At 38.1% G+C, this 26,914-nt stretch overlaps 1 protein-coding gene across 2 annotated transcripts in view; it reads left to right on the forward strand.

Moving 5' to 3' along the window:
• LOC129751464 (protein neuralized) overlaps window positions 1–26,471 on the forward strand; it is a 114,996-nt gene extending 88,525 nt beyond the window's left edge. Inside the window, exons 1-3 of one of the 2 annotated variants that reach the window (XM_055746999.1) lie at window positions 18,663–19,353; window positions 22,834–24,470; window positions 24,676–26,471. In XM_055746999.1, coding sequence (XP_055602974.1) covers window positions 19,206–19,353; window positions 22,834–24,470; window positions 24,676–25,023 — 2,133 coding nt within the window. In that variant the 5' untranslated portion in view covers window positions 18,663–19,205 and the 3' untranslated portion in view covers window positions 25,024–26,471. Of the gene's footprint in view, window positions 1–18,662; window positions 19,354–22,833; window positions 24,471–24,675 lie in introns of those variants that run through there. The other variant, XM_055747000.1, reaches the window with a different exon arrangement.
• Window positions 26,472–26,914: the final 443 nt, after the last annotated feature.

Genomic DNA, 26,914 nt, shown 5'->3' on the forward strand with positions numbered 1-26,914 from the left:
ATCCAGTCTGAATAAACGTTTTATTAAAGATCCCTCTCTGCAGCAAATTGTAAAAGACCAAATCGCCAGCTATTTAGACAAAGGCTACGCGCATAAAATTACTGATCACGAACTGGCAAAGTCAGACCCGAATCAAGTCTGGTACCTACCCCTCGGAGTCGTGCGCAACCCGAAAAAACCCCAAAAAGTCCGACTGATCTGGGACGCGGCAGCCAAAACTAATGGCATATCACTCAACGACATGCTAATGAAGGGCCCCGATATGGTGACATCGCTCCCGGCCGTTTTGTTGCGATTTCGCCAAAGAAGTATAGCCATATGCGGGGATATCAAAGAAATGTTCCACCAGGTGAACATACGAGAGGAAGACAAACAGGCGCAGCGGTTCCTATTTCGCAGCTCACCCGAAGAAACGCCCCAGATCTACGTAATGGATGTTGCCACATTTGGAGCCTCTTGCTCTCCGTGTATCGCCCAATACATCAAAAACAGAAACGCCCAAGAACATGCTGCACAATTCCCTCGGGCTGTTGATGCTATTGTGAACGGGCACTATGTCGACGACTACCTGGCGAGTGTGGACACAAGCTACGAAGCGGTACAACAGATCCTGGAAGTCAGACACGTACATTCACTGGGAGGCTTTGAAATACGAAACTTTCTTTCGAACTCTTCAGAAGTGCTGAAGAGAATAGGAGTCACTTGCCTGGATAGTGATAAGCATCTCAATTTGGAACCAGGTTTGGAGTATCCGGAAAAAGCTGAAAGAGTTTTGGGAATGATGTGGAAGCCCCGTCCAGATCTGTTCACTTTTAGCGCAAATATGCAGCCAGCTATCGAGCGGATCCTGAACAGTGAACGCACACCAACCAAACGAGAAGTGCTCCGTACGGTTATGAGCATTTTTGATCCACTCGGCTTAATAGCACATTACGTAGTGCACGGTAAAGTGTTAATGCAAGAGGTGTGGAAATACGGCTCGGGTTGGGATAATATCCTGCCCGAAGAATTGCGAGCTGATTGGCACCGCTGGAGTCGACTGTTAGCTCAGTTAAATCAAGTTACTGTTCCTCGTTATTTTTTCCCTGGAATTCCTAGTTCTAATCTCAGCTGTCTTCAACTACATGTGTTCGTTGACGCAAGCGAATCTGCCTTTGCCTGCGTAGCCTATTTACGCATGGTGTACCGTGAAAATGCACACTGTGCCTTGCTTTCTGCGAAGACCAAGGTAGCACCCTTGAAGCCAATATCGATGCCCAGGTCTGAATTGCAAGCTGCTTTGATGGGGGCTCGTTTGGTAGAGACACTGTCGGAAATATTAGAACTCTCTATTGAACGAAAATATCTGTGGACGGACTCTCTTACGGTTCTCTCATGGCTGCGGTCAGACAGTCGACGTTACCATCAGTTTGTCACTTACCGTATCGGAGAAATTTTATCAAAAACATCGATTTCTGAATGGCACTATGTGCCCTCTAAACTGAACGTGGCTGACGATGCTACTAAATGGGGAAATGGACCTAGTCTGGATTCGTCTAGTCGTTGGTTCACTGGACCTGATTTCCTTAAAAAGTCAGAAGAATTTTGGCCTGCAGCTCGAAAAATTGGATCCTTACCTGAAGAAGAACTCAGGTCCGCATTCCTGCATCATCATGAATATCAGCCGGCCCTCATCGACGTAACACGATTCCCTCGCTGGACCAAATTATTACGAGCTACAACGTATGTCCTTCGAGCGGTTAAAAAGTTTAAGAAAGAAGTTGTTTCCGGCCCACTAAGTTCAGTCGAGCTTTCAGAAGCCGAGACATTTCTTTGGAGACAAACTCAAATCGAAGTCTATCCGGACGAGTACTATCTGTTGGCAAGTAACTTGAATCGAACAGAATGCGAAACAGTTCCTAAATCTAGTTCGCTTTATCACCTATCCCCCTTCATGGATAGTGCGGGAATTATTAGGATGGACAGTCGATTAGGAGCAGCTCCGAACACTTCATTCGAAACAAAGTACCCAATCATTTTACCAAAAAACCATCCCCTCACTGAGCTGTTGATTCTAAAATACCATCATCAACTCTTGCATCAAAATAATGAAACGGTTTGTAATGAAATCCATCAAAGGTTTCGCATCCCAAACCGGCGTGTAGTAGTTAGAAGAGTTGCAAAAAATTGTATGCTTTGTAGGATCCGCAAGGCCCGCCCACAACCGCCTAGAATGGCTCCTTTACCAGCAGTACGCTTGACTCCCCACATCAAACCGTTCTCCCACACAGGAGTTGACTATTTTGGACCGATTATGGTCAAGCAGGGACGAAGCCTAGTAAAACGATGGGTGTGTCTCTTCACGTGTTTAACGATCCGAGCCGTGCACGTTGAAATTGTCTATAGCCTCTCCACAAGTTCTTGCATACTAGCGATACGAAGGTTCATAGCACGCCGTGGCTCACCTGCTTCCTTCCATTCCGACAACGGAACTAACTTTCGGGGTGCCTGTAACGTCCTGCGGGAAACAATCCAAAACATCAACGAAGAATGCGCAGCAACCTTCACGAACACCGACACCCAATGGCATTTTAATCCACCGCTCTCTCCTCACATGGGAGGTGTGTGGGAGCGGATGGTCCGGTCTATAAAGACAGCAATGGAAGCGATAGGTAATCATCCGCAACACCCGAATGACGAAGTCTTAGAAACAGTTGCACTGGAGGCAGAGGCAATCGTCAATTCTCGTCCCTTGACTTATGTTCCACTAGACCACACTGATGCGGAAGCCCTGACACCCAACCACTTTCTATTATATGGGGAAAAAGGCATCACCCAGCCTTCCAGCATCATCGAATCTAATCCACGTGTGCTACGCGACAGTTGGCGCTTGACACGGACATTAACCGATCTATTCTGGACCAGATGGATCAAAGAATACTTGCCAACGATAGCGCGCAGAACAAAATGGTTTGAAACAGTAAAACCACTGGAAGCCGGAGATTTGGTAATCTTGGTCAACAAAAGCAATCGCAATGGATGGGAACGTGGACGTATTTTGGAGGTCTTCAAGGGTACCGATGGCCAAGTACGGCAGGCGTTAGTGCGTACAAACAACGGAATCGTTCGACGCCCAGCAACCGTTTTAGCTTTGCTCGACATTCAGACATCAACTGCCGCAAAAGACCGGATTTCTCCGAGACTACACGGAGGGGGGGATGTTGACGAGCCCACTGTGCCAACGTCTGCTGAGAAGTGAGTCCCGGCGACATCTGCGATCTTATCACTCACGGAGAAGAGCAAAATGATAACAAGTGATAAACGTCAATTGGAGATAAGGCTAAAACGTGCTCGCCCTCGGTTGATAGAAGTGATCCATCCGATTAATTATTTACCAATTATTCTACGCCTATGTTACACAGTTCCTCAGTGAGAGTTATCATCAGTAGGAAACCCTTATATTGTATCCTCATCTTCTCGGTAAGAACACAGACTTATCTTTATATACAACAGTAGTTTCATATTTACAATGTAGACAGGAACTGGAAAATCAGCAAAGTATTTTGAAGTCAGTGTTTGGAAATCCGTAGAATCACCTATATACACTTGAATTGTAAGTTCTCTTTTTGATATTCATTCATTCCTACCTATTTAATAAACACGAAATTAATTGCAGTTTGAAGCATCTGCTATCAGAAAACAGTGTTTTCCTCCAACGGTATCGACAACATCAAATCTACTCGCATAACAGCCCGTACAAAATGTTTTTTTCTCACCAAGCTACTTTCTAAGACTTAAATTTGATCATTTTTGAACTTCTAAATGCAATTTTCAGAAAAAGAAACATACTTTTGGAAAAATATCGTAAATTCCACATTGTAAGTTGAATCTTTTTACGATTTTTCATTGCATCAGATAGTTTTTCGCTCAGGAAGTCAGACCTGCCTTCGAAAACTCGTGTGCATCATTCGACATCAAATGAGTTAAATTTTTTTAAATGATTCAAAGCAATTGAAAAGTAACCAAATCCGTGGTATTTCACATATGGAACTGTTATTCGGGTATATTTCATATAGGACAGCCATAATTCATAATTTGTAGAACAAAACCTCTTTTTTTTAGTGTTTTATTTTGAATCCTTCTGTTGACCTAAAATGACGAAATTCATATGGGACTGTTATGCGAGTAGGGGCAGTCTACAAAGCACAAAAAATAGTGTTTTTTTACCTGCTTTGATAAGTTCTTTTGTTTCCATGTTGTTAGAAGTGCGCGCTATCTCCATATGTGAGTGCAGTTGTTCGACCATTGTTTGTTTTCGATGCAAAAAAAAGAGATTTGTTGTCATTATTTCTTTCAAAACTCTTCAAGGAGTTGATGGCCCACTTTGGTGTCTTCAGATGAAAGTTGCAACATAAATTGAGCAATTCAATGGTATTTTTTGCAAAATATTCGGTGGTGCAGACGGTACTTTTAGACGTTATTTAAAGTTTATTTACAACTTTTCATGTTTAAGTTATTTATTGATTTTTTTTCAACTATTTTATTTGGAAAGCTGATAAAATTTCAATGCATTTTGATGTGCTATTTTATAATTTCCGTTGAATAATAACGGAGTTATGTAGCTTTGAAAAATGGTTATTTTTATTGACAAAAAAATCTAACCGAAGCTAACTCAAAAAATAAAAATGTTAGAAATCTGAAAAAATACATGTGTTTTTAAGTCGCTAAAATGAACCAAATTTTCAATTTTGGGGAAAATCTGAAGACCCTCGGCGCAAACCCGTCAGATAATAAAAAAAATCCCCAGGTGTCATTTTCTTTGTATGGGCAGAACAAATTTGAAATCTCTTTTTTGTCACTTGGAGTTTAAGCATCACTAGGGGGAAGGGGTTAGAGTAATAATAAATTAATACAAATTTTTCATTCAATTGAAATTAAAAATGGACAAAAGCTGGCATGCAACAAACTTGTATACAATCTACAATGCACAAAATCTAAAAATCCAAATAAATAAGATCTAAAATTTGAAAAAAAAAATCGTTAACAATAGGTGATATAATTCCCATCTATATTTTAACTTTCGCTCTTTCTACTGTTTGATTCTCGAAGAGTTCAAAATTTTCTAAACTGTAATTCTTCCCTCCTTCGGGATTTTTGGAGAAATCGGAGTGACAAAACAAGAATTTGATATTTGTTCCGGAATAATTAAACCCCGTGAATGCCCATCACTTTATCAAATTTATGAATATTTATTGAACACCCTACAATTAATAACTTTGCTGGAACAATACTATTTCTGGTCTTGGTACAATCAAGGATGAGAATTTTTATTAGATATTTCAAATGAAAGTATAATCATTCTGTTGTGACATTCCAACACTTTACTCTCAATTTATATCACTTTGATGTCTTCTACAAAGTTGTAGTCAGATAAATTTCCTTTTACATTATATTATTGACATATGGAGTTGGGTTAACGCTAAAGGTAAGAAAAGCATTTTAACAGTGAGTAGTATGATTTTGTCTATGAACCATTAAAAAGGTTAAAATATTTAAAAAAAAAATAAATTGTTCTAGCGCCCCGGTGGATTATTTAAAATTTTAGCTCAAATGAAAGGGGAAAGCCCCAGCTTTTGAATGGTGAAAAAATTAGCGATGCTAATTTTTGAAAAATAAAGTTTTCTCCCAGAGACACCGTGAAGAGAACAACATATAGAAAAATATGCAAGATTTTTGAGATTTTTATCTCAATACTCAGCTAAGATATGTCGAGAGGTCCACGTTTCCCCATGACCCACGTTACCCCACTCTCCCTTACATATTACACGTCATGGATTCGCCACAATTTCGCAAAGCTGGTGCTTGTTTGCGTACTCTAGCGTACTGCCTATTTCTACAAATTTCCAAAATACTTTCAGCAGGATTTCGTACTTAGCAGGCAAATTTGTAAAATATATGTGGTTATTCATCAGAAGCCGACTTCGCTCAATTCGTTCTACTGCGCGGGCTTCAAGAGAGAAAACAGTCTTGTTGTTCTCTCTGCGACCAGCAGTGTAACCAACCAGATTGCTTAAAATAAGGTGGTTTATTTGAAAGAGTTGGCCAATGAGAGATGCAGCTAATAGTGTCGCTGTCAACGAATTTGTGAGCGAAAATTTGCGCTCTACTGTTCCAGAATGTACGTTTCAGCCAGATATAAAAAATATGTATGTATATTGACTCCACTTTGGTAGGTGAAAGCTGTTTTTTGCCAGTTTTCTACGATCACTCTATTATTATCTAAAACGCTGTTATACGTTTTAGTTATTGACTACTTATTGAGTTATTGACTAACTCAACATCTTTTTGGTATTTATTTTTCATTTCAAACACTCAGAGTTTCAAATAACGTTTGATAACTAAACTCGCCGTTAACTACGCGATTTCAAGTTGTTTTGCAACGTCCACGAAAAAAAAAGTTGAGGATTTTTCCTAATTTTGTACAAAATAAATTCGCCAATTGAAAAAAATACAGTGTGAACAATCAAACAATGTTTCGAACAATCTATATGTAAATTCATAGAGCTATTATCTACAGCGTGTTTCCCGTGATACAATTTTATTCGGTACAGGCCTTACGTGTATCACCTTCTAATAGATACTCTGATGTACTCAGATAGTAAAACAATAATAAAATAAATTATTTGGGTTTTTTCATCAAATCGAACAACAACAAAAATTGAAAAAAGAAAAAATGCGCCCTTTATTGGGAAAGACTAATAAAATTTCTCAATTTAGCTCGCAAACATGTCCTATGGAATGTCATTTTTCTAATTCCACAGAGAAGGGAAAGATTGATAATTTTTGTGACACATCAAAATAGTCTTATCATTAGAATTGAAGCTTCCGGACGTTGGAATTCTGGAAATAATCAGTCTCATCATCAAATGCATATGATTTTTGGTTTCTTCCCAAGAGATAGCAGGAGAACACTAAACACGCACAGGAATGCACAGGTTCAAAGAGTCGTGTGAACATCAACCGGATCATGTAAGTTGTACAGTTCATGTTTTATTTCTCGCTTTCCGAAAGCCGAGAGCGCACCTTTACTTTGGAGACCTCGTCTTCTAACGAAAGTTCAGGCTCCAACCAACCAAACTTAAAGTCTGGGGTCCTTAGTCTTTGATCCCTCAACTCCTACAGAGAGCATGAGACTTGCCACAATCGTCGGAAGAGTCTGCCTAAAAAACTGCAGATGGTGCTTCGTCTAACTAGCCAAAAGCCAAAAGTCATGTGCAATTTCTATTTCGCGAGGGAAAAAAACAACTAACTAATACTAAGCAGCACCAACCCCGACTGGTTGTGCCGCCATTAGTTAGATATTCTGGGTATACATCGAAATGGCAAAGGTCATGGGATTGCTCATCTCCTGCCAGTTTCACTCGAAGCAGCTCTGGAAATGTATCGATGCTGCTCGCAAAAGCAAGGTAGGTACGAACAGTTGTGTCTATTTCCTTCCGATTGAAAGACTTCAACGACCGACAAGCAACGGAATAATTATTCGTACCTCACGGTAAAGTAATTTGGGTAATATGCGGCTGCTCCATTCCGAAAGCAAAGAGCAATCCCAACTCGATGCGATGATGGTGGTGCCAAATAGGCTTCTCACGATTTGTCAAAATGAAAATTATCTTGGGAACTGGCACTGGCAACGCACTGTGGTCCGAAAGGGCTAAAAGTGGAACTTTTTTCGTAGCGCCTCTGTCTTTCATCTGATCTCATCAGTGTCTTCAGAATATTTGCTTCTTCAAACATGCTTCATAACTTGAAAACATCGAAAGTTAGTCGAAGTCCACTATAAATAAATTGAAAATTTTAACTTTTTTATTTCAATAGATAGAGCTTTACTTTGTACTACAAAGTTGTAGAATACGTAAAAATATGAAACTTTGTTGATTACATCAAAACTCTATCTCTCCTAAGAGCAGAGTTATAAAGGTTTTATAATAAAAGTTATTTAAAAGTTAGTTTTTTAAACTTAACTATACTTAGATGGGGATTTTCCTGAAAAAGGTGTTCTAGACATTTGTTGGGGCATCCAAATCACACGTTTTGCACAAGATTTCAACATTCTACGACGTTTCTTAGCCAACTTATTGCAACTTTAAGTTTTATTTTTACTCAACTTTACGAGCGTTTATTGCAAAAACGTGCAAGTGGAATTTTAAAACTAATAAACCACATTGAAGCTTGAACTTAGTGCAACAAATTGGTGTTAGCGTCATTTGTCTCCACGCGCACATAATTGAACACACCAAGCTTATATTCGATGTGTTTAACGTGTTTCCATACAAAAAATGGAAAAATTTATTTCCAGGTTACGCAGATGCAACGCAAAACGAAGGCAGAAGCCAGTTGAAAAAATTTTTGTATGGAGACACGCAAAACACATCAAACATATGCTTGTTATGATCAATTATGTGCGCGTGGAGACAAATGGCGCTAACGCCAATTCGTTGTACTAAGTTCAAGCTTCAATATGGTATATTAGTTTTAAAATTCCACTTGCACGTTTTTGCAATAAACGCTCGTGAAGTTGAGTAAAAATAAAACTTAAAGTTGCAATAAGTTGGCTAAGAAACGTCGTAGAATGTTGAAATTTTGTGCAAAACGTGTGATTTGGATGCCCCAACAAATGTCTAGAACACCTTTTTCAGGAAAATCCCCATCTAAGTATAGTTAAGTTTAAAAAACTAACTTTTAAATAACTTTTATTATAAAACCTTTATAACTCTGCTCTTAGAAGAGATAGAGTTTTGATGTAATCAACAAAGTTTCATATTTTTACGTATTCTACAACTTTGTAGTACAAAGTAAAGCTCTATCTACTGGAATAAAAAAGTTGAAATTTTTTATTTTTTTATAGTGGACTTTGACTAACTTTTGATATTTTCAGGTTATGAAGCATGTTTGAAGAAGCAAATGTTCTGAAGACACTGATGAGATCAGATGAAAGACAGAGGCGCTACGAAAAAAGTTCCACTTTTAGCCCTTTCGGACCACTGTGCAACGGTTGAACTTCAAATGCGGCAAACGTTTTGCACTGCACTTCCAGGAAACAAATGTGCTGGGAAATGGAACATTCGTCACCACCATCAGGAGAAGGTGCGGTGAAAATGGCACACCATCTAAGCTGGAGATGAAAGCGGCCTGGGTGCCAATTATTCGTGCAAATGCAAAAAAACTTTGATCTTCTTGAAAGGGAACTACAGATATTTATAATTGTTATTTTAAATTCTTTATTTCAAGAACTTTAAGTTAAATTTATATAAGTCAAAATAGAAGCGCGGCGTGCGTCCATAATAGAATAAATAGGATTTCTAAATCGGTAACCAGAAAGAAACTTTATTTATTAACCCATCTTGAGAACTTGAACTGTAAATTGAACTCGAAACGTTAGGCCCTCTAAATTTATGAATCAGTTTTCAACTTTCGGACTCTTAACACTAGAAGGACCGGCAAATTGAATATACCTATTCGGACCGCGACCAGTCAAAATGACTGGTAAAGGAAAAATTTTTTATATAATAATATTTTTAACTTTTTTCTTTTGAAATTATTTTGATATTTATTCGATATCATTTTTGTTATAAAATGGAAATATTTTTTCACCATGGGTGCACGGAATAACCTCATTTTCGCATAGTTGACGAATGCGTGTATGTCATAAAATGAATATTTCAAATAATTATCAAAAAATTAAAACACATTATCAATTTAATTATAAAATCATGTTAGATGGCTATAGGTTTTGATCATGGATGCACGGTTTCACTTCAATTTTGTTTTAGTAGATATTTTCTAGCATCCACCACTCTGAAAATTTTCAACACGTTGTCTATAAATTATACCTGATATTGTTGGTTTTGAAGCATATTTTTTTTATAAGTAGAACAATTTACCATGGGTGCACGGATTCACCGCCATTCATCCAAAATCAATTTTTTTGCATGCTAAAGGTAAAGAATAAAGACTTTTATAGATTCAAATAAAAAATTGTGTTAAATTCATGGTTTTTCGCTATGGGTGCACGGATTCACTGCGTTTTAATCAAATATTGGACTTTTAGCAAATTTTTAAAAAGCATTTTTACAAATCTTAACTAAACCAAAGTCGAAACCATGTCTTTCATGTTGAGACATAATGATTAAAATAACGATTTTTATTAAGTTCCGTTTTTTTCATTCCTGGAAAAAAAATATTTTAATTATATCTTGAAATAATAAATTTATTTATTGCACTCGTATATTTGGCCTGGCTTCGACCAGACCGAACTGAACGCCATGAGAAAATTTTTAAACTGCAGATTTTGAAACTCATGTCATTCGTTTGCGAGACCAGAACAAGTAAATTTATTCACTGGGATGTGTTTCTTAGGTTATAAACTATTTGTTCTGGTTGATAAGTTTCACAGATTTTGTCCAAGGATGAAAATATAAGTACATAAAACTTAAGTGTCTCGGAAAACTGCTGATGGCGTTCAGTTCGATCTGGTCGAATCCCGACCATTTATCTGATAAGATCTGATTAACATCCAAGAAATTGGAAAACGGTTACCATGGACCGATTGAATTTTAGGAATTATATGTATCAAGTTATGCAACGGAAAACAGAGAAAATAAAAATAATGATTCAAAATTGTCAAATGTACACGTTGATTTGTTTTTCCTAAAAAGTTTTTTGATTGATCAATATTGCATTTCAAATAACTAGCATATCAAACTCAAAAATATTTTGTGTTCTGAAGCAAGTTGAAAACTATTTATTTCAATATAATTTTCAACGGCGAATTTACAGCCAATCCGTGCACCCATGTTGAAATATCTTAGCGCCGATGTGGTCTATCAGATAGGCTGGCGTGAGTCTGGTCTAGGTATGCCATGCGCACTGGGTTCGATTTCCGGTATCGGTAAGAAAACTTTTGGGTTCAAACCCCATAAGTTGCCGACAGATAAGATGTGTTTCCTCTTATAATAAGAATGTTCAATAAGAATGTTCAATCAGTTGCCAGCTGGCCAGGTATATACACGGGTGCTGGAATACCTGTAAGTGAACTTCCACTGGAAATTTGTTGAACCTAATAATCTAAGAATTCATGTGAATACATACTTGGGCAGAAACTGCGGTGTATCCGTGCACCCATGGTGGATAACCAACATATAAAAAATATCCCGTGCACCCATGTTGAAATATCATTTAAATTATTCAGTTTCATAACTGATGTCTTCAAATTTGAATAAATGAGTACACAGTTCATAATTAGTTTACCCATTTTAGTTTAGTATAAAAGATATTTACCACCTGAAACTATTCGATTTTGCGAATGGACATGTATTAAATCTAACATAACTTCTACAAATCTTGATGAAATTTTGCCAAATTTTGACAGAAAATTTGATTATAGTTGACCAACAAAACGGACAAAAAAAATTGGGAGTCCAGTGCTTGAAGTGTCACACAGTGGTCAATCCGAGAACTTTTTCTACAAATTTTCATGAATTCGCAACGAAAATCAATAATTTCATTACGAATGACACACTCCTGCCCCCATAAATCAACTAAGGCTCATTGCCTTGAATGTAGTTTGAAAATGAAATCAAAAGCAAGCGAAAATTTTTTATCTTGTTCGAGTTATACAGTGAGCGAAATAAGAATAGCACCACTATGTGTTTTGCTTGTTAAAATATGAATGTTTGAAAATCACCAAAAATTTTCTTCTACAAATTGTTTTGAATTGTTTAACGGATGAATCAAGGATAAGTTTAATTTTTTTGGACGTTGCAATTGGCGTTTGAGGACCAAAACTATGGAAAAAGGGTGTGAAATAAGAATAGCACCACTTGTGTTTTTTCAACAAAAACAAGATTATTTCTAAAAATTTACTGTGTAAAAGTGACTAATAATGCTTTCTATGAATTATTCGAATAGAAAAACTGCATTTTAAGGAGATTTTTAGAATTCCAAAGATTTTCAAAGGTTTAAAAATGGTGTTTTAACAGATGCTCTTCTAGAACCAAGGAATTTCATATTTGAGCTGTATTTCTTTACCAAACTACTTACTCTCTTCTTTAAAATGACGTGAAATGATGAATCAAACATTTTGGGTTTATTTAGAATCAGAAAACACAGATTGGAATTCATAAACTTAGATTTTTTTTCTCAGTACACATCACTTTTTTCCAGTTTCAAGTCATAGATGGCAGCACTATCTTGCCGTTAAAACCAAATTAAGTCTCAATATTGATTTTTCAGGTTTATTTAGGCCCATATTCATCATTTCGAGGTAATTTTCCAACACAGTTTTTGTTGGAGCTCACGCTGCAGAAATCTTTTCCGGATTTGCAAAAAAAATCACCAGCACAAGAAATATACCACCGCCAAAATTGCTGCTCATCTCAACTCTCGATTCAATTTCAAATCATACCAATAATACTGCTAGTTATCTGGTTCATCAAGCTCCATCGGAAAGTACAGAATTATTCTGATTATCGGTCCAAGAAATTCACTTTTATCGGTCCTTGATGAAATTCTTATTTTTTGATACTGTGATCTTAGAAGTTCCAAGGCGATCACACGGTACCCAAGTACTTATTTCTTGACCAAAATTATCCAGCACACCTGAATTTATCCCAGATATTTGAAAATGGGCATCAATTCGGTTTAATTGCAAGACAGTACTGCCATCTATGACTTGAAACTAGAGAAATAGCGTTTGACTATTTAAAAACATGAGTATTTTTTAATTTGAAGCCTGTTTTTTTTATTCAAATTCAGCCTCAAATCTATGTTTCGTCAATTTGCATCATACTAATGAATGATAATGAAGAAATAAAGCAGTTTGATAAAGTATTATAGCTCAAGTATCAAATTCCCTAAACGCTATAGGAGCATCTCTTAAAACCCCCTTTTAAAACCTTTTAAAATCTTTGAAATACTAGAAAACTCCTTAAAATACAGTTATCTATTCAAATAATTCGTAGAAGCATTACTAGTCACTTTAACACAGTAAATTTTTAGAAATAATCTGGTTTTTGTTGAAAAACACAAGTGGTGCTATTCTTATTTCGCACCCTTTTTTCATAGTTTTGGTCCTCAACGCCATTTGCAACGTCCAAAAAAAGTAAACTTATGCTTGATCTATCCGTTAAACAATTCGAAACAATTTGTAGAAGAAAATTTTGGTGATTTTCAAACATTCATATTTTAACAAGAAAAACACATAGTGGTGCTATTCTTATTTCGCTCACTGTAGGGTTGTGAATTTTACCAGTCATTTTGACTGGTCACGGTCCGAGTGTCCATGGCGAAATTTTTCTCGCTTATTAAAAGAGCTAGTGAAATAAAAAATACACAGTTTTGTAGAGATTTAAAATTCATGAAAAGTCGTATTTTTTGCAAATTTTTAGAGCGTAGTGTTTAAAAGATATTCAACAAACAAAGTGTCCAACCAGTCATTTTGACTGGTGCGGTCTTTCTAGTGTTAATCCAGGGTTGCTAGCGAACCGAGAAAATAGGGAATACCGGGAAAAACTTTGGAATTTCATCACATCACAGGAAAAAAAAAAAATAAATATTTTTTAAAAAGACATACACCGTCTAAGCCGATTTAGGCTTTAAAGACTGAATAAATGGATTCGGTGAGCCGAATATTCGGCTTAACGATTTTTTTGTGGTATTCGCCGACCAAATATTCGGTACATCTCTAGTGTTTATGTAATGATTAATTTTAATAATATTTTTTAGTGACCTAATGCCTAAGTTTTCGACTTCAAATGGATCAGTTTTTAGATGGTCCTGTTTCCTTTATTTTTTTTCATGCAAAAAGCAAGTATTTTTCTCCCAGCTCTAGTTTTTGAGATTCAAGGGTAATTTTTGAAATTGTTAGCAACATTTTAGAACATTTTTTTTATTTGATTAGAGAGACTTTTAACTTTTTCAGTTAATTCGTCTCTTTTTTTTTAGAACATTTCTAAGATACTCAAATCGAATCAATGAGCTTCCAGTGGCGTCTTTAAAGTTTATTTATTACAATTTGGTGATATATGAGAAAACGAGGATATTTTAGAATATTTTTTTATCAAAATGAATCAAATATTTTTTAGAGTAAAAAAAAAACGCAGTTTCAACAAAGTTGTTAATGGAATTTGAATCTTTGATACCGAAAGCTCATAAATGGCCTTCAATGATGTCAGAAATAGTTACATTTTTTCTATTGTATTCTTAAAATTTGTGGAATTTGTTTTTCGAGCATTGTTTCATTGAAACTAAAATAGCTAGGTCATCATTAGTTTTCAAACATATGAGAGATAATAAAACGATTCGAAATCAGTTTTTGTTTTTTTAAGCGGGTTGTTAGTTTATTATTTATCAATGATTGATTTTACTCAAAACTGAGTGGTTTTTTAATATCAAAACGCAATATCATTATATTTGACAGAAGCTGAAAAGTTATTTGAATTCAGGATGGCAAAATCAATTTTTGAAACAAAGGTTTTACAGGTTTGAAAACATGTTTTTATTGTAATCTGCGTTTTATAACAATGCTTAGAGCAAGTTCACTGGTTTGGGGAAAAAGTGGTAGAAATTTTGTCACTTTTAGCACATTTTGAAAATTTTGCATGCAAAAAACATTTTCAAGATCTGTGACCTTCAAGTTTTTTTAACAACACGTGTTGTATTTTCGCATGCTGTGATGCAAATATAGTAATATTTCTATCACATACGGCTGAAATAAAAACAGTGCTGTAAAAAAATACAACGCCCAAAGATCTTGAAAACATTTTTGCATGGAAAAATTTTCGAAATGTCAAAATTTCTACCACTTTTTTCTCAACACCAGTTAACTTGTTCTTTTAGTTTCAGAAAATTGTATGTAGGAGAAAGTAGACGGACACTTCCAATATTTCGAAAATTACAATGTTTGACACAAATTTAATGATGGGAATATGTTCGTCTAAGTGTATCAACACCTTCGAGACCTTTTGTTTATTTATAGCAAGCAAAGTCCCATAAAAGTAAACAAAAAAAAAAAACAAAAATTTTGAGTATCCATTATCTGATGTAGTTTTCTTCCTCATAAATTTGTTCATAACTCGCAAAATTTTCAAAAACTTCAACTGTTTTTAAAGGTAGAGTGTTTATTAGGCTTCTTTTCAACAATTCGGAGGAAAACCAGCGAATTTCGGTCAAAGGGCTTGAACAACAAACGTTTTGAAAAAAAATAGTTACTAAGGCAGGTAAGACGGACACCTCAATGTCGGGTAAAATGGACACATAAGTTTCTCCAAGTATTTTAATATTTTCATCGGTTTGTTCCTCCATATGCCTTCAGAAGACCTTGGCAAGAGCAATTGTCGGTCGAAAAGCACTCACCATCTAAAACAGGCCATAAAAACAGTAAAAATATGATTTCCGGTGATGAAAGCGCCTATAAAATACGACATTCCGAAACCCCATTGTTTCGCTTTTGGATTCGGACAAGTTGGTTTCATTTTGGTTGAAAAACGTTTTCAAATGCTTAAATTAGAAAAATATCTACTTTTACAGCAATTTTTACCTTATACTTGTAAAAACTACCTTTTTTGAGCAGTGTCCGTTTTACCCGACCATTTTTGAAAAGTGTAATTGCAAGCGTGTTTTGAATAGCTATAAAAACAGTCTTGATAAAGGAAATTTACTGATTCCAATGGTTAATGCAATAGCAAACAACCTAAACAGCCCATCTGCACGAAAACTGCGATGAAAAACCCAATATCTGATTATTTATTGCGATTCTACCTTAGGGTGTCCGTCTTACCCGACTTTCCCCTACACTGTTGAGTCTCTTTGATTTTGACACCTTGTTTGTACATTTTTCAGCCTTTGTTTAGCAAGCTTAGGCTTAGCATGTGTTTGTAGAGACTTATATAAGATTTGTATTATAAAATTACAAAATATGTTACAACTTTATCATTAACCGGAACAATTATTTAGTTCGTTATCAGTTACAATTAACTGTAACTTTTTTCACTGAAATTTAAATAAAATTTTTTTTTGCATAACAATGCTAACCCTCAACTGAATGAACTATGAAATCGTTGAGATTTTTTTTTCAATGGAAATATTTCATTGGTTCTAACTAGGTACGAAAGATTCTCATAAAAAAATGTATCTGTTTTCGATCATTTTAATTGTTCAAATAATGTACGAATCAGCTTTTTTGTTTTAATTATGAATATAGTTTGCAACGTTTTACAGTACTGAATCATGCTATAAATAATTCAAGAAAAGTTCGAGACCATATATGGGATCGTATGCAGTAGGGTATTTAGAAATGTTTTCTTCAAAACTTTAATGGCTACTACAAAGAATTCATTGTTCCCTCTTTAAAAAAATACAATTTCAATTATAAATCCAAATTTTATCTGAAACTTAAAATTCATTGGTTCTGAAGTTCGTTTTTTTAAATTGTATAGGTAGTTTAATTAAAGTTTCAATCAATTTGAAATTCAAAATAATTATTACAATTCACTACGCTATGGAAATCAAAAATGAATGTTTTTTATTTTTATTGATTTACGATTAAAAATTTAAATAACTTAGTTTTGTATTCTTTTTGAATTTTTTTAATATTTATTTCGAAATTGAAATTCCTTAATTTTATTCAAAATACAGCACATCGGGTTCATCTGAATTGAATAAATGTTTTCAATTTTTCTTAATCTCATAATTTGATATGCTGGTAAATAATTTCCAAAACTGTTAAAATTGTCCATATATATTTTTTTTGAATTTTGAAGTCAGAATTGAAAAAAAGATCGTGATTCCCAAGTTCTGCAATAAGAACTTTGAAACGAAAAGCTGGAATTTTTGACCGAAAAAAATCAGGAATTTCAAAAAGTTGTCAACCAACCTGTATTAAATATTTCGAGATCCCTGCTTGTGACTAGATTCTATTATGTTTTTCTAGGTACATCATGTCAAATATCATAATTTTGTGCGTGACTGAAAAAAAGTGTGTATAGATTAATGAGAGATTTCTAGTTATAGCAAGATTTTTTTCCTATTATTAATGATTTCTGTTTAATTTTTTTTTATTAAAGATCAATATAATATTCATTTCCTTTATATAATGTTTTTTTTACTAAACCAAACTTACGCGGTTGTAACTGTCCGGATTCTAAACGACAATATTTTGATGCACTTTTCACATTTTTTTTTACAAACTTTTATTTTTAGCTACAGCTGTAAAAATTGTGGAGCAAAACGATGAATAGCTGCGAATTTCGTTTGATTCGTGACAATAGTTTATGGAGACCTGTTAATATGATATAAAAAAAAACTACGGGTTGAAAGACGCTGAAATCATCGTCGTTATTTAATACCGGTTAAATAGTTTTGGTAAACAGTTGTTAAAAATGTGAAAGCTGAAATGTGAAATTTTTTTTTCACCATGTTTAAACATTCGAAAACTAGTAAAATAACATCATTTTCAACCTGAAATACCGGGAAAAACCTTGGAATTTCAAATCGAAATATTACTAGCAACCCTGTTAATAAGAGCCAAATATATTTACTTCCAATTTTATTTTGGAAAAGCAAAGGTTCTATTCTTAAATGTCCTCACTAAATATCAACGAAGCAACCTTATATGAACTGCAGGAAATAAGATCATGATTTCAAAGTAGTCGAAGATTCCTTTGAATGCAGCTACAGTATTTGAAAGACCCAAATACTAGTATTTCACTAGCTACTTGCTAGCATCCTCAGTGGGTTATCGACTTCGATAACCCACTGAGGATGCTAGCAAGTAGCTAGTTAAATACTAGTATTTGGGTCTTTCAAATACTGTAGCTGAATTCAAAGGAATCTTCGACTACTTTGAAATCATAGTTTCATTCAGCTAAGAGGTTCTTCAAACCTTTGATTATTAGAAATAAGATCAATTTCGATAAGGTTTTATCTGTTCCGTTAGAATATTATTCATGACTAAAATATATACCTATGCTATTCTTTAAACTTGGGGTGACTCGGTGACTCTCTATCTTAAGAAGAACATGAATGGATATATTTATCATTCATTGAAAACTTTTGGCAGCAACATTTTCCTCGAAGATGCGATCGCTCCCAAAAATATCCCGTTGGATGAAAAACAAACGAAAAAAAATTGTTCCAAAAATAGTATCACCCATAGATCCTCACGTGTGCTTATTTGACTGTATTCCTTCCCCCGAAAAATTCAAATCCACCAGATGATGATCTATGCTGCTGCTGCTGCCTGATTCCTAAAGATGCGCCTCAAATTTCGCCAGGATCGTCTAGGTTTGCGGCGCACGGTCGCGTGACGATGGATGGATTGGATAGAAGGAAGGACGTAAAGGAAGAATGAGGAAGGATGCAAGCGCAAAGGAATACACCGAAGGTGTGCGCCGCTGCTCGCTGCACTCCACCCGGTTAGGGTCGGAAGACGGCAAGGAAGCGGGAGGAAAATGAGCAGATGGAACCGATTCGAAGAGCAGCCGGCCCCGTCATAGCCGATTTTTATGTGTACATAAGCGAGAGCATGAAGCAAAGCGAAAAGCGAGAAGGAACATACAACATTATGCTGTTGCCTGGGCTCGCGGTGCGCCTCGAGTGAGCCGAAATACGCAGGAGAGCTTCGAATGGTTAGTCAGTTCAGAGCCAGCCGTCCAACGGTGTAGTCACACAGAAAATTCCTCGTTGGGTTCCCTTGGGTTTTGCACTTAAGCCAAAGTGTTTGGGTTTTCTTTGGGGTAACTTAAGTTTGTGAAGATTCGAGTTTTTGATTGGGACTTCAGTGACTTCCTTTGGGATTCCGGAAGTTTGTTATCAGTGAAAAGAGTCCTCTAAGTTTATCGTGTTCAAAAGTGTGGGAACCAAAATTAAAGTGGCATAAAAATATAAGCGAGAAATACGCAAGCCAGTGCAAAGGAATACGCGATCCGTTGAAGAACGCCAAGTTAAAAGAAAGTCGTTGAAAAACAAAGCACAAGACGAACGATCTTTTCCCAGTGCCCGATCAGTTGTTGTTGTTTGTTCGTTCGAAGTTCGAAGCCTGGGAACGAAAGGTTGGAAGTATAATAAAAACTGTTATGTGTGATTAATTCAGTCGCGAGTTTTGGAACGCGCGCGCCTCTTCGAGAGTGTGCTTAACTGGGATTTATCATCTGGAATTTTACCGGTCCTCTATGGGTGTACTGAACGTGATCAGTTCCGGTGTCGGTGCAGCAGCAGTCGAGTGCCAGCCAGCGGCGTGCAAGAAGAGCGATAACATCTTCTCGCCGATCAAGAACAAGATGAAAGTGCTCAAGAAGATCAAGAAACGGATGGGACTAGGTTAGTATCTATTTTTTTTTTGAGGAGAAAAAACGTCTGTGTAGAAGCCGCTTATATGGCGACCGTTAGAAAAAAAGCGAGTGCATTTCGAGGGGAAGTAAGCACTTAATCCACAGGATGCATAAGGAATGGGTAATCCTCCCGCGGGAAAGGCAGCTGCAAGCTGCCGTTTTCCCCTTACAAGCCATTTTTCCTTTTTGTGAAGGCTTGTCTGTTGCACATAGAATGGTGATGGTTGGTTGTGTAACGAACTTTTGCGCACCCCTTCTCGACGAAAAAACAACCGTTTTGGTCCGTTGATTTCGTTACAGCACCCAGCAGACACGAATGGAGTTCGAACAACGCATCGAGGGGGAAATGAATTTACCTTTCATTCATCAAAAAAAAAAAGGTAACCCTAGCGAGTTAGTTCCAAAGAGCACCGGGTATTTTTCGGTTTGATGGGTACTCATCCAACTGAAAATCTCCGGGCAGGTTCAAGTTTTCTTCTGCTCATTTGTTTTAAGTTCCCGGGTAATCGGGAAAGAATCCCGGTTGCACTGATTTGTATTCTGGAGTCATGGTTCAGGTGATCCAGATCCATCGGATATCATGACAAGCTCCAACCAAGGACCGGACGTCAAAGTGTGTTACGCTTCCATGCGCGCCACCGATAATTCGAATCGAAAGACTTCGAAGTAAAAAAAAGAATCCGTCAGAACGGAGTCGCCGCCGGACGGGCAATTGGCGACGACGGAGTTTCTCGACCGTAATTCCTTTAGCACTAACTATCTATCGGGGGCACTTGGCCCCGGGAAGGCACGTACACGCTTCGACGAAAGCTCTCTCTACGTCGCGCCATTCAAGACGCGCCGTCCATCCGTCCGACTGACCGTCGTCGTCAAGACACTGCTGAATAGTAATAATAACAAATAATTAATTCTTTCATGATGCGATGAGATATAAAAATGTCCACCGACAGCTTTTTTTTTGTCGTTTGCTGCTTCTCCTCGGTATCTCGAGGTTTGAATTTTTTTTATTGTCGCTACTAGCTGCAACTCGGACGATCTTTATCAATTCGAGGCCGTTTGTGCACTAGAGTGGCTTTAAAAAAAGGCAATTTCGATTGAGATAAAACAGTTTAAGTCATATGTGGTAATGGAATTGTTCAATCTAACGTACTTACTATTAAAATACGTTAAAAATCTATTTGGAAATAACATTCGTCCTATTGTCAGCTTGAGGCTTAAGGCCATTTTTTTTCCAATAAAAAAAGACATAAATCGCCCAAAATGTTTACCGGTATAGTAATTTTAAAGTGTTATCTTAAGATAACGATTAAACTAAACGTAAACCAAACGTTATACGCAAAACACGAATCTTTTTTGATTTACTTTTAACCAAACTGGAGTTGGTGTCGTTCATGATGATTCTTTCAATCATCCGTCTACTAATACAATTCATCTATGTACTGTTGACTGTAAAGTTTTTTTTTTATTTGGTCTCCAACACGCCTAACCTATTTCAGTTATTCTCGTTTTTATCAGTTGTCACTCAAGCTGAATTTTGTCGATAGGTACTGTGCTATAATTTATTCTTAAAAAATCTACTCATTGTAGAAATTGTTGTTATAAAGTGTACTGTTCCTGCAATAATATTTCTAACGTACTGACTGTCTGATTTTTGCTCTCCGAAATAAAAAAGAAAACCACCCCACTGGCGACATCTCATCGCGACATTCGACTGACCATTGGAGCTGCACTTGATTATTATTCCCGGGTGCAGCGCCTCGCCTCGCTTCATCGGGATGTCTCCACAGCTCCCCTTTAATCCATAAACGATCGCAAGTGTGGGAACTTTCCTTGGATATGGCGCGTCGTCTGCTTCGATTCGGTCAACAAAGTCACACGCGTGCCAACAAAACGCGATGACGCGCGCCGATCGACTCTCGCCTCGCTCAGCTCATCCGGCACCCGGAGCTGTTGTTGTTACATAGGCAGCTTGGCAATTGTAATAACCTACTTAAAAAGCCTCGACCAACTGAAGCGTAACCATACCTACTGGTCATGGGCCGTACAGCGGAAATTGCAAATAGTTTTCCCCAATCACGATTTTTTCCTTTCTTTGGATCGTTCAATCATAATCGAAAACTTTCTCCAAACAAAACTCGCAACGGTAAAGCAGCGACGAAGCGCGCGGTTCAATTACATTTTGGGCAGATGTTTGAAGTTTGGTTTTCCCACACATCTTCTTCCCTCATGTCTTACGAAACTGTTGCTTTTCCCATCTTATTTCGTACGCCCTTTTCTCATTTCTTGGTTCCTCGAAAACCCGAAACTTCCTTCAATAGAAGCAATTCAATTCAGGGGTAAATCCAGCTGCTGATGTCTAGCGAAGAAGCGAGGAAACCCAAAGACCGAAAATCGTCCTTTTTCGTTCATCCCTGCTTCTCGCTTCTTTAAAAACTTTTCTTCCGAAAGGACGATTCTCTTGCTAGCAGCTAGCTTGCATCCCTCCCGAAATTGGTTTCGGTTCTGGCTATTTACATTTTCAATCAACATCTGTCCCTTCTCTGCGAGAGCTGTTGTTTCGTCTTTCACAATCCATGAAAATCCATCGGGATTTTGCGCAACCTCTCTTCTATGTCGGAAGAATTTGTCCCCGATTGACTAACTCTAGGGTGCGAGGGTGTAACTTGATGGAATTTGTTATTCGAACGCAAAGCAATGAAAGGGCAAAAACACTCACAGATGTAAACGTAATTAAAAGCTGTCTGGTCTAAAACGACAGAATTCTCTCGAGGGAGCTGTCTTCTTTTTTTATTGGAACCATTTTTTTTTAACGTAAAGATCTGCTACGTGATTTTAAGTTTGTCCTCCTTCAGGTTCAATGTTCAAAACCGAAAAGGAAGTGGCTACGTGAGGGCTCCCTCTATTAAAACAAATAAAAAACAAGAGGGGGGAAACGAGACATTACCGCATATATGCAAACACGTGTTCGATCTCCGGCAACGGAAGAATATCGCATACCGCAACTTGAATTACAGCGACAACAACGACGACGACGAATTGATTGTTATTAAGTGAGACGGTCCGTTGAAAGGAAATGAGCGATTGAAGGGGGAACACACACATGTCTCTCGACTCAAATCGTCTCAACTCAAAACCTAGGAACATATACGTGCTTAATGGGCGAGTGACAGCCGCCCGGCTTCCCGGGACCGGATATAAGGCAGGCAAAAAAAAAACACATAATCTAAAGATGCGTGGAAGGAAGCGCACCCTCCTTCCTCCTTTGGTATAAAAACGGTAGAGCATATGGGTTCAATTTTTTTTCGATCTTCCTCTTAAATTTCGGGAAAGGAAGTCGGAAATACCATTTCCGATCTCCTATTCATTTGTTTCTTCCGAAAAAAAAATTCGTTTTGAATGCATTCCAGCTCACCTGTTCATCATCGTCAGCTTGAGACTAAATTGTTTTTTCTTCTCTTTTCCATTACAGCTCCCCGCAGTGCATCGTCCTGTCCCGGCCCAAATAATCTGCCGCCTCTACAGTTCCACAGTGTGCACGGAGACAACATTCGAATCTCCCGCGATGGATTCACAGCCCGGCGGTACGAATCGTTCTGCAAGGGCATCGCCTTCAGCGCTCGGCCAGTTCGAGTCAACGAGCGAGTCTGCGTCAAGTTCCTCGATATGTCCAACAACTGGAGCGGAGTTATCCGGTTCGGATTCACCTGCAACGATCCCGCCACACTGCGTGGAAATCTGCCAAAGTATGCCTGCCCGGATCTAACCAACAAGCCCGGATTCTGGGCCAAGGCTTTGAACGAGCGATACTGTTATCGTAACAACGTTCTGTTCTACTACGTGACCCCTTCCGGGGATGTCCACTTCGGAATCAACGGCGAGGAGAAGGGAGTCTTCATCACCGATGTTGATGCCCGCGGACCCCTATGGGCTGTGATCGATATCTATGGTAATAGCACAGCCGTTGAGCTGCTCGATTCCCGCATCTACATGTTCCAGCAACAGCAGCAGCAACAGCATCACCACCATCAGCATCCGTCAACGGCTCAAGGCCAAACCTGCGGCCGTCGCTCTGCCGATCAAGAAATCATCCCCCAGATGGAATCACTCAACATCAATCAGCACAACCAACAGCTGCTGGAAGAACGACCCGTCGCAGCACCTGCAGTAGTCAACAACGCAGCAAACATGCGATACAACAGCCCTGCACCAGGACTACTACCACTTCCGTTCCATCCCGTCCGAGGCCGTAACATCAAGTTCTCAGCAGACCGTTCAATCGCCAACCGAGTCGAAACGGAATTCTGCCAAGGCTACGTCTTCACTCCCCGTCCAATCAAAATCGGCGAACGCCTCATCATCCAGATCCTTAAAACCGACAACATGTTTGTAGGATCGTTAGCCCTCGGCCTAACCTCCTGCGATCCAGCCACCCTCCAACTAACCGACCTCCCAGACGATTCCGACCTGCTGCTAGACCGTCCGGAATACTGGGTCGTCAGCAAAGATGTCGCCACCACGCTGGTCCGTGGAGACGAACTCTGCTTCTCGATCTCCGTCACCGGCGAGGTCTCGATCAGCAAAAACGGCGGTCCCGGTTCCGTCATCATGCACATCGACCAGAGCCTGCAGCTGTGGGCCTTCCTGGATGTGTACGGATCCACCCAAAGTGTTCGCCTCTTCAGCCACACCATCCCTGCTCCGATTGCGGCCGCTTCCTGCTCGGCCCTGTACGAACCACGCACCCTTTCGGCTTCAACCAGCCAGCGTAGCCTCCAGGTTGCATCCATGACCGCAGCAGCCGTCCAACAACCACAGTCGGTTCAACATCAACCACAACAGCACCCGCAGCAGCAAACCATCCGCCCGGACATGATCCAGATCAATCCCGGTGGCACCGTTCTGGTTGTGAACCTACCGCCAACCGAAGTCATCTCGCCGGCTTCCTCACAAGCCTCGGTCGTCCAGCATGCACAGGCTTCCATCATTTCACGCGGAGGTCTCCCGAATTCGGCCTCCACCCTGTCCGTTCCACTTTCGACACTATCGCTATCCTCGCATACCGGCTCTTCGACCGGTGAACTTGTTCCGGCTTACAGTTATCCAGAGGTAGGTTTCCCTCAATTTTTTATTCATAATTTGTTGAAAATAGATTAAACGGCCAAAACGCCTTAATTTAGACTACCGCAAACATTTCCCATATGAGTGGATAATTTAAACGCCTATGTTTAGGCAAAGTTTGTTGAAGAAACATCTCAACTATGAGAATCTATCAGAAACAATCTAACGCATTCCTTCTCTGTTCTTCTTCCAGCCTCTTCCGACCTACAACAATGCTTCCAACTACTCAGCGCTTGCCGCCGCGGCCAGTTCCGGCAGCAGCAGCAGCTGCAACACTCTTCCCGCCCTTCCCCCCATGAACCCGCACCACCAGCAGCAGCCCTCGTCCTGTGCGTCCGCTGCCGGTCAACCGATCTACAGCTCGACCGGTGTCGACTGTACCATCTGCTTCGAAAAGCCGATCGACTCGGTCCTATACTCGTGTGGGCACATGTGTATGTGCTATGACTGTGCCATCAAGCAGTGGCGCGGCATCGGCGGCGGACACTGTCCCCTGTGCCGGGCCGTCATCCGGGACGTGATCCGAACCTACAAATCGTAAGAACCGATCATCGGATCAACAGTTCGACACACACACACACACAGTCATCGATACCAAATCGAAGCGAAATGAAATGTGATTCTTATTCCAAAAACAAAAGATTAAAGCAAAACAAAAAGCAACATACAAAGAAAAGCAACATTTGAAGGCATTACGAAGAAGGAGTAGCAGAAGGAGCAAAGCTTAGTAGTAGACAAATAAAAAGTAAACCTTTCGGAAAACATTCTGGTCAAAATTAAACACTTATATTTTATGCGAATAAATTATAAAGTAGTCAAAATTGTAATCAAGGCAAAGCGAGGAAGCTTATAGTAGCGTAGCCAGTGGAAACAAGCATGAAATGATTATTCGTTTTGAATGTGTCGTTTTTTTTAAGAAACGACCACTAGGAAGGAGAAGAAGGAATTGTTATCAGTGCAGAGCTGCAGCAGGAGGTGTTAGTTTCGTTTCCTCATCATTAAGATCGTTGACGATTGCATTAACTAGTGTGTAAGTTTGTAGGGAAAACATTTGCTAAACTATGATGAAACCAAAAAGAACAAACGCAAACTTATGTAGTCTTGTAGAGAAAACAAAGGAAAAAAGTGTTTCCATCAAGGACACGAAGGAATTTGCCAAAAAAACGGAAAATCATGACAAACCACACGAATTGTATTTTTTTTGGAAAATTCATAACACAAAGGAGTGAGAATCAACTTTATTTTGTAAATCTTTTTCAGTTTTTGTCGATTGAAAAAAGTCAAAACATTTCAGTATGACCTCACCTTTAATTTTTCATACAAGTGAACATGCACAGTTATAGAAAGAACAAAAAACCTAAAACAAAAAAAAAATCTAATTTACAAAATTTATTCCATCTAGTCACAAGAAATCTTAACCTACTTATATCTAAAACTGAGAGCGATGACCCAAAGGAAGATGTAGTAAATAAGCATCCCTCCCCTAAAACAACCCATGACTCCCCGATTCGGGAAACATAGCATGGTTCCAATTATTTATTTCAATGCTTATTTTTAATAACTTTTTATCAATAAACACCTACTTATATAAATTTCTGCTTTAGTTCAACCTCTTATATTCACTATTATAGATACAAAAGAAAAGATTCAAAGGACTCTGAGAAAAGTATTGAACGAAAGTAATTTATGGCTAAAATGTTGAGTAGTTGTTGAGAAAAAACAAACAGATAGAATGTGCGCTGCCACCCGTATAATTGTATAGTGTTAGTAGCAGTGATAAAATTGGGCTAGACTCGCGGTAGCGGCGATGCCGAACGCATGCAGAGTTGATGGTAAATCCATGATTAATTTATTGTTATATCCCTTCTCGACATTTACAAACTATGTAGCAGACAAACAAATCCCCTATTTTTAATATAGTTGAAAACAATTTAAAAAGCAAAAAACAATATGACTATAAAATACAAACTCATTGTGCTAAAAATTAAACGATACGAGTTTTTTCGAAGGTAGTAAACGATATCACAAGTTCCTTGCAAAGTTTGTAAAATCACACTTTTGAAAATGTATGCTTTGTGTTGAAACAAAAATTGAACATTTCGAAGCTTTTTTAATTAGATAGAGGAGATATCAAGAATCAGCTGATAGTGTCTTAGAGAGGTGTAGTCAAAGCCACTAGGATTCAAATTGATACTATGCTTTCTCATTGGTTCCGGAGTTTTGTTCCTGATGCATTTGTTAACCTAGTCCATATTAAATGAGATTGAATTGCCCTATGTTATGTTGGGTAAATAACTAATATAATTTCCTTTACAGAATTCTTCGGATTGAGCTATGGTCTATCTGCCACACGTTCAGCCCCCAGGAATCGGATACGTGCTTCAGGTGCACGGAGTTCGACCAAATGTTGTTCGAATGCACCAGATGAGGCG

The sequence above is a fragment of the Uranotaenia lowii genome, chromosome 3 (assembly GCF_029784155.1).
Source record: "Uranotaenia lowii strain MFRU-FL chromosome 3, ASM2978415v1, whole genome shotgun sequence".
Lineage (NCBI taxonomy): Eukaryota > Metazoa > Arthropoda > Insecta > Diptera > Culicidae > Uranotaenia > Uranotaenia lowii.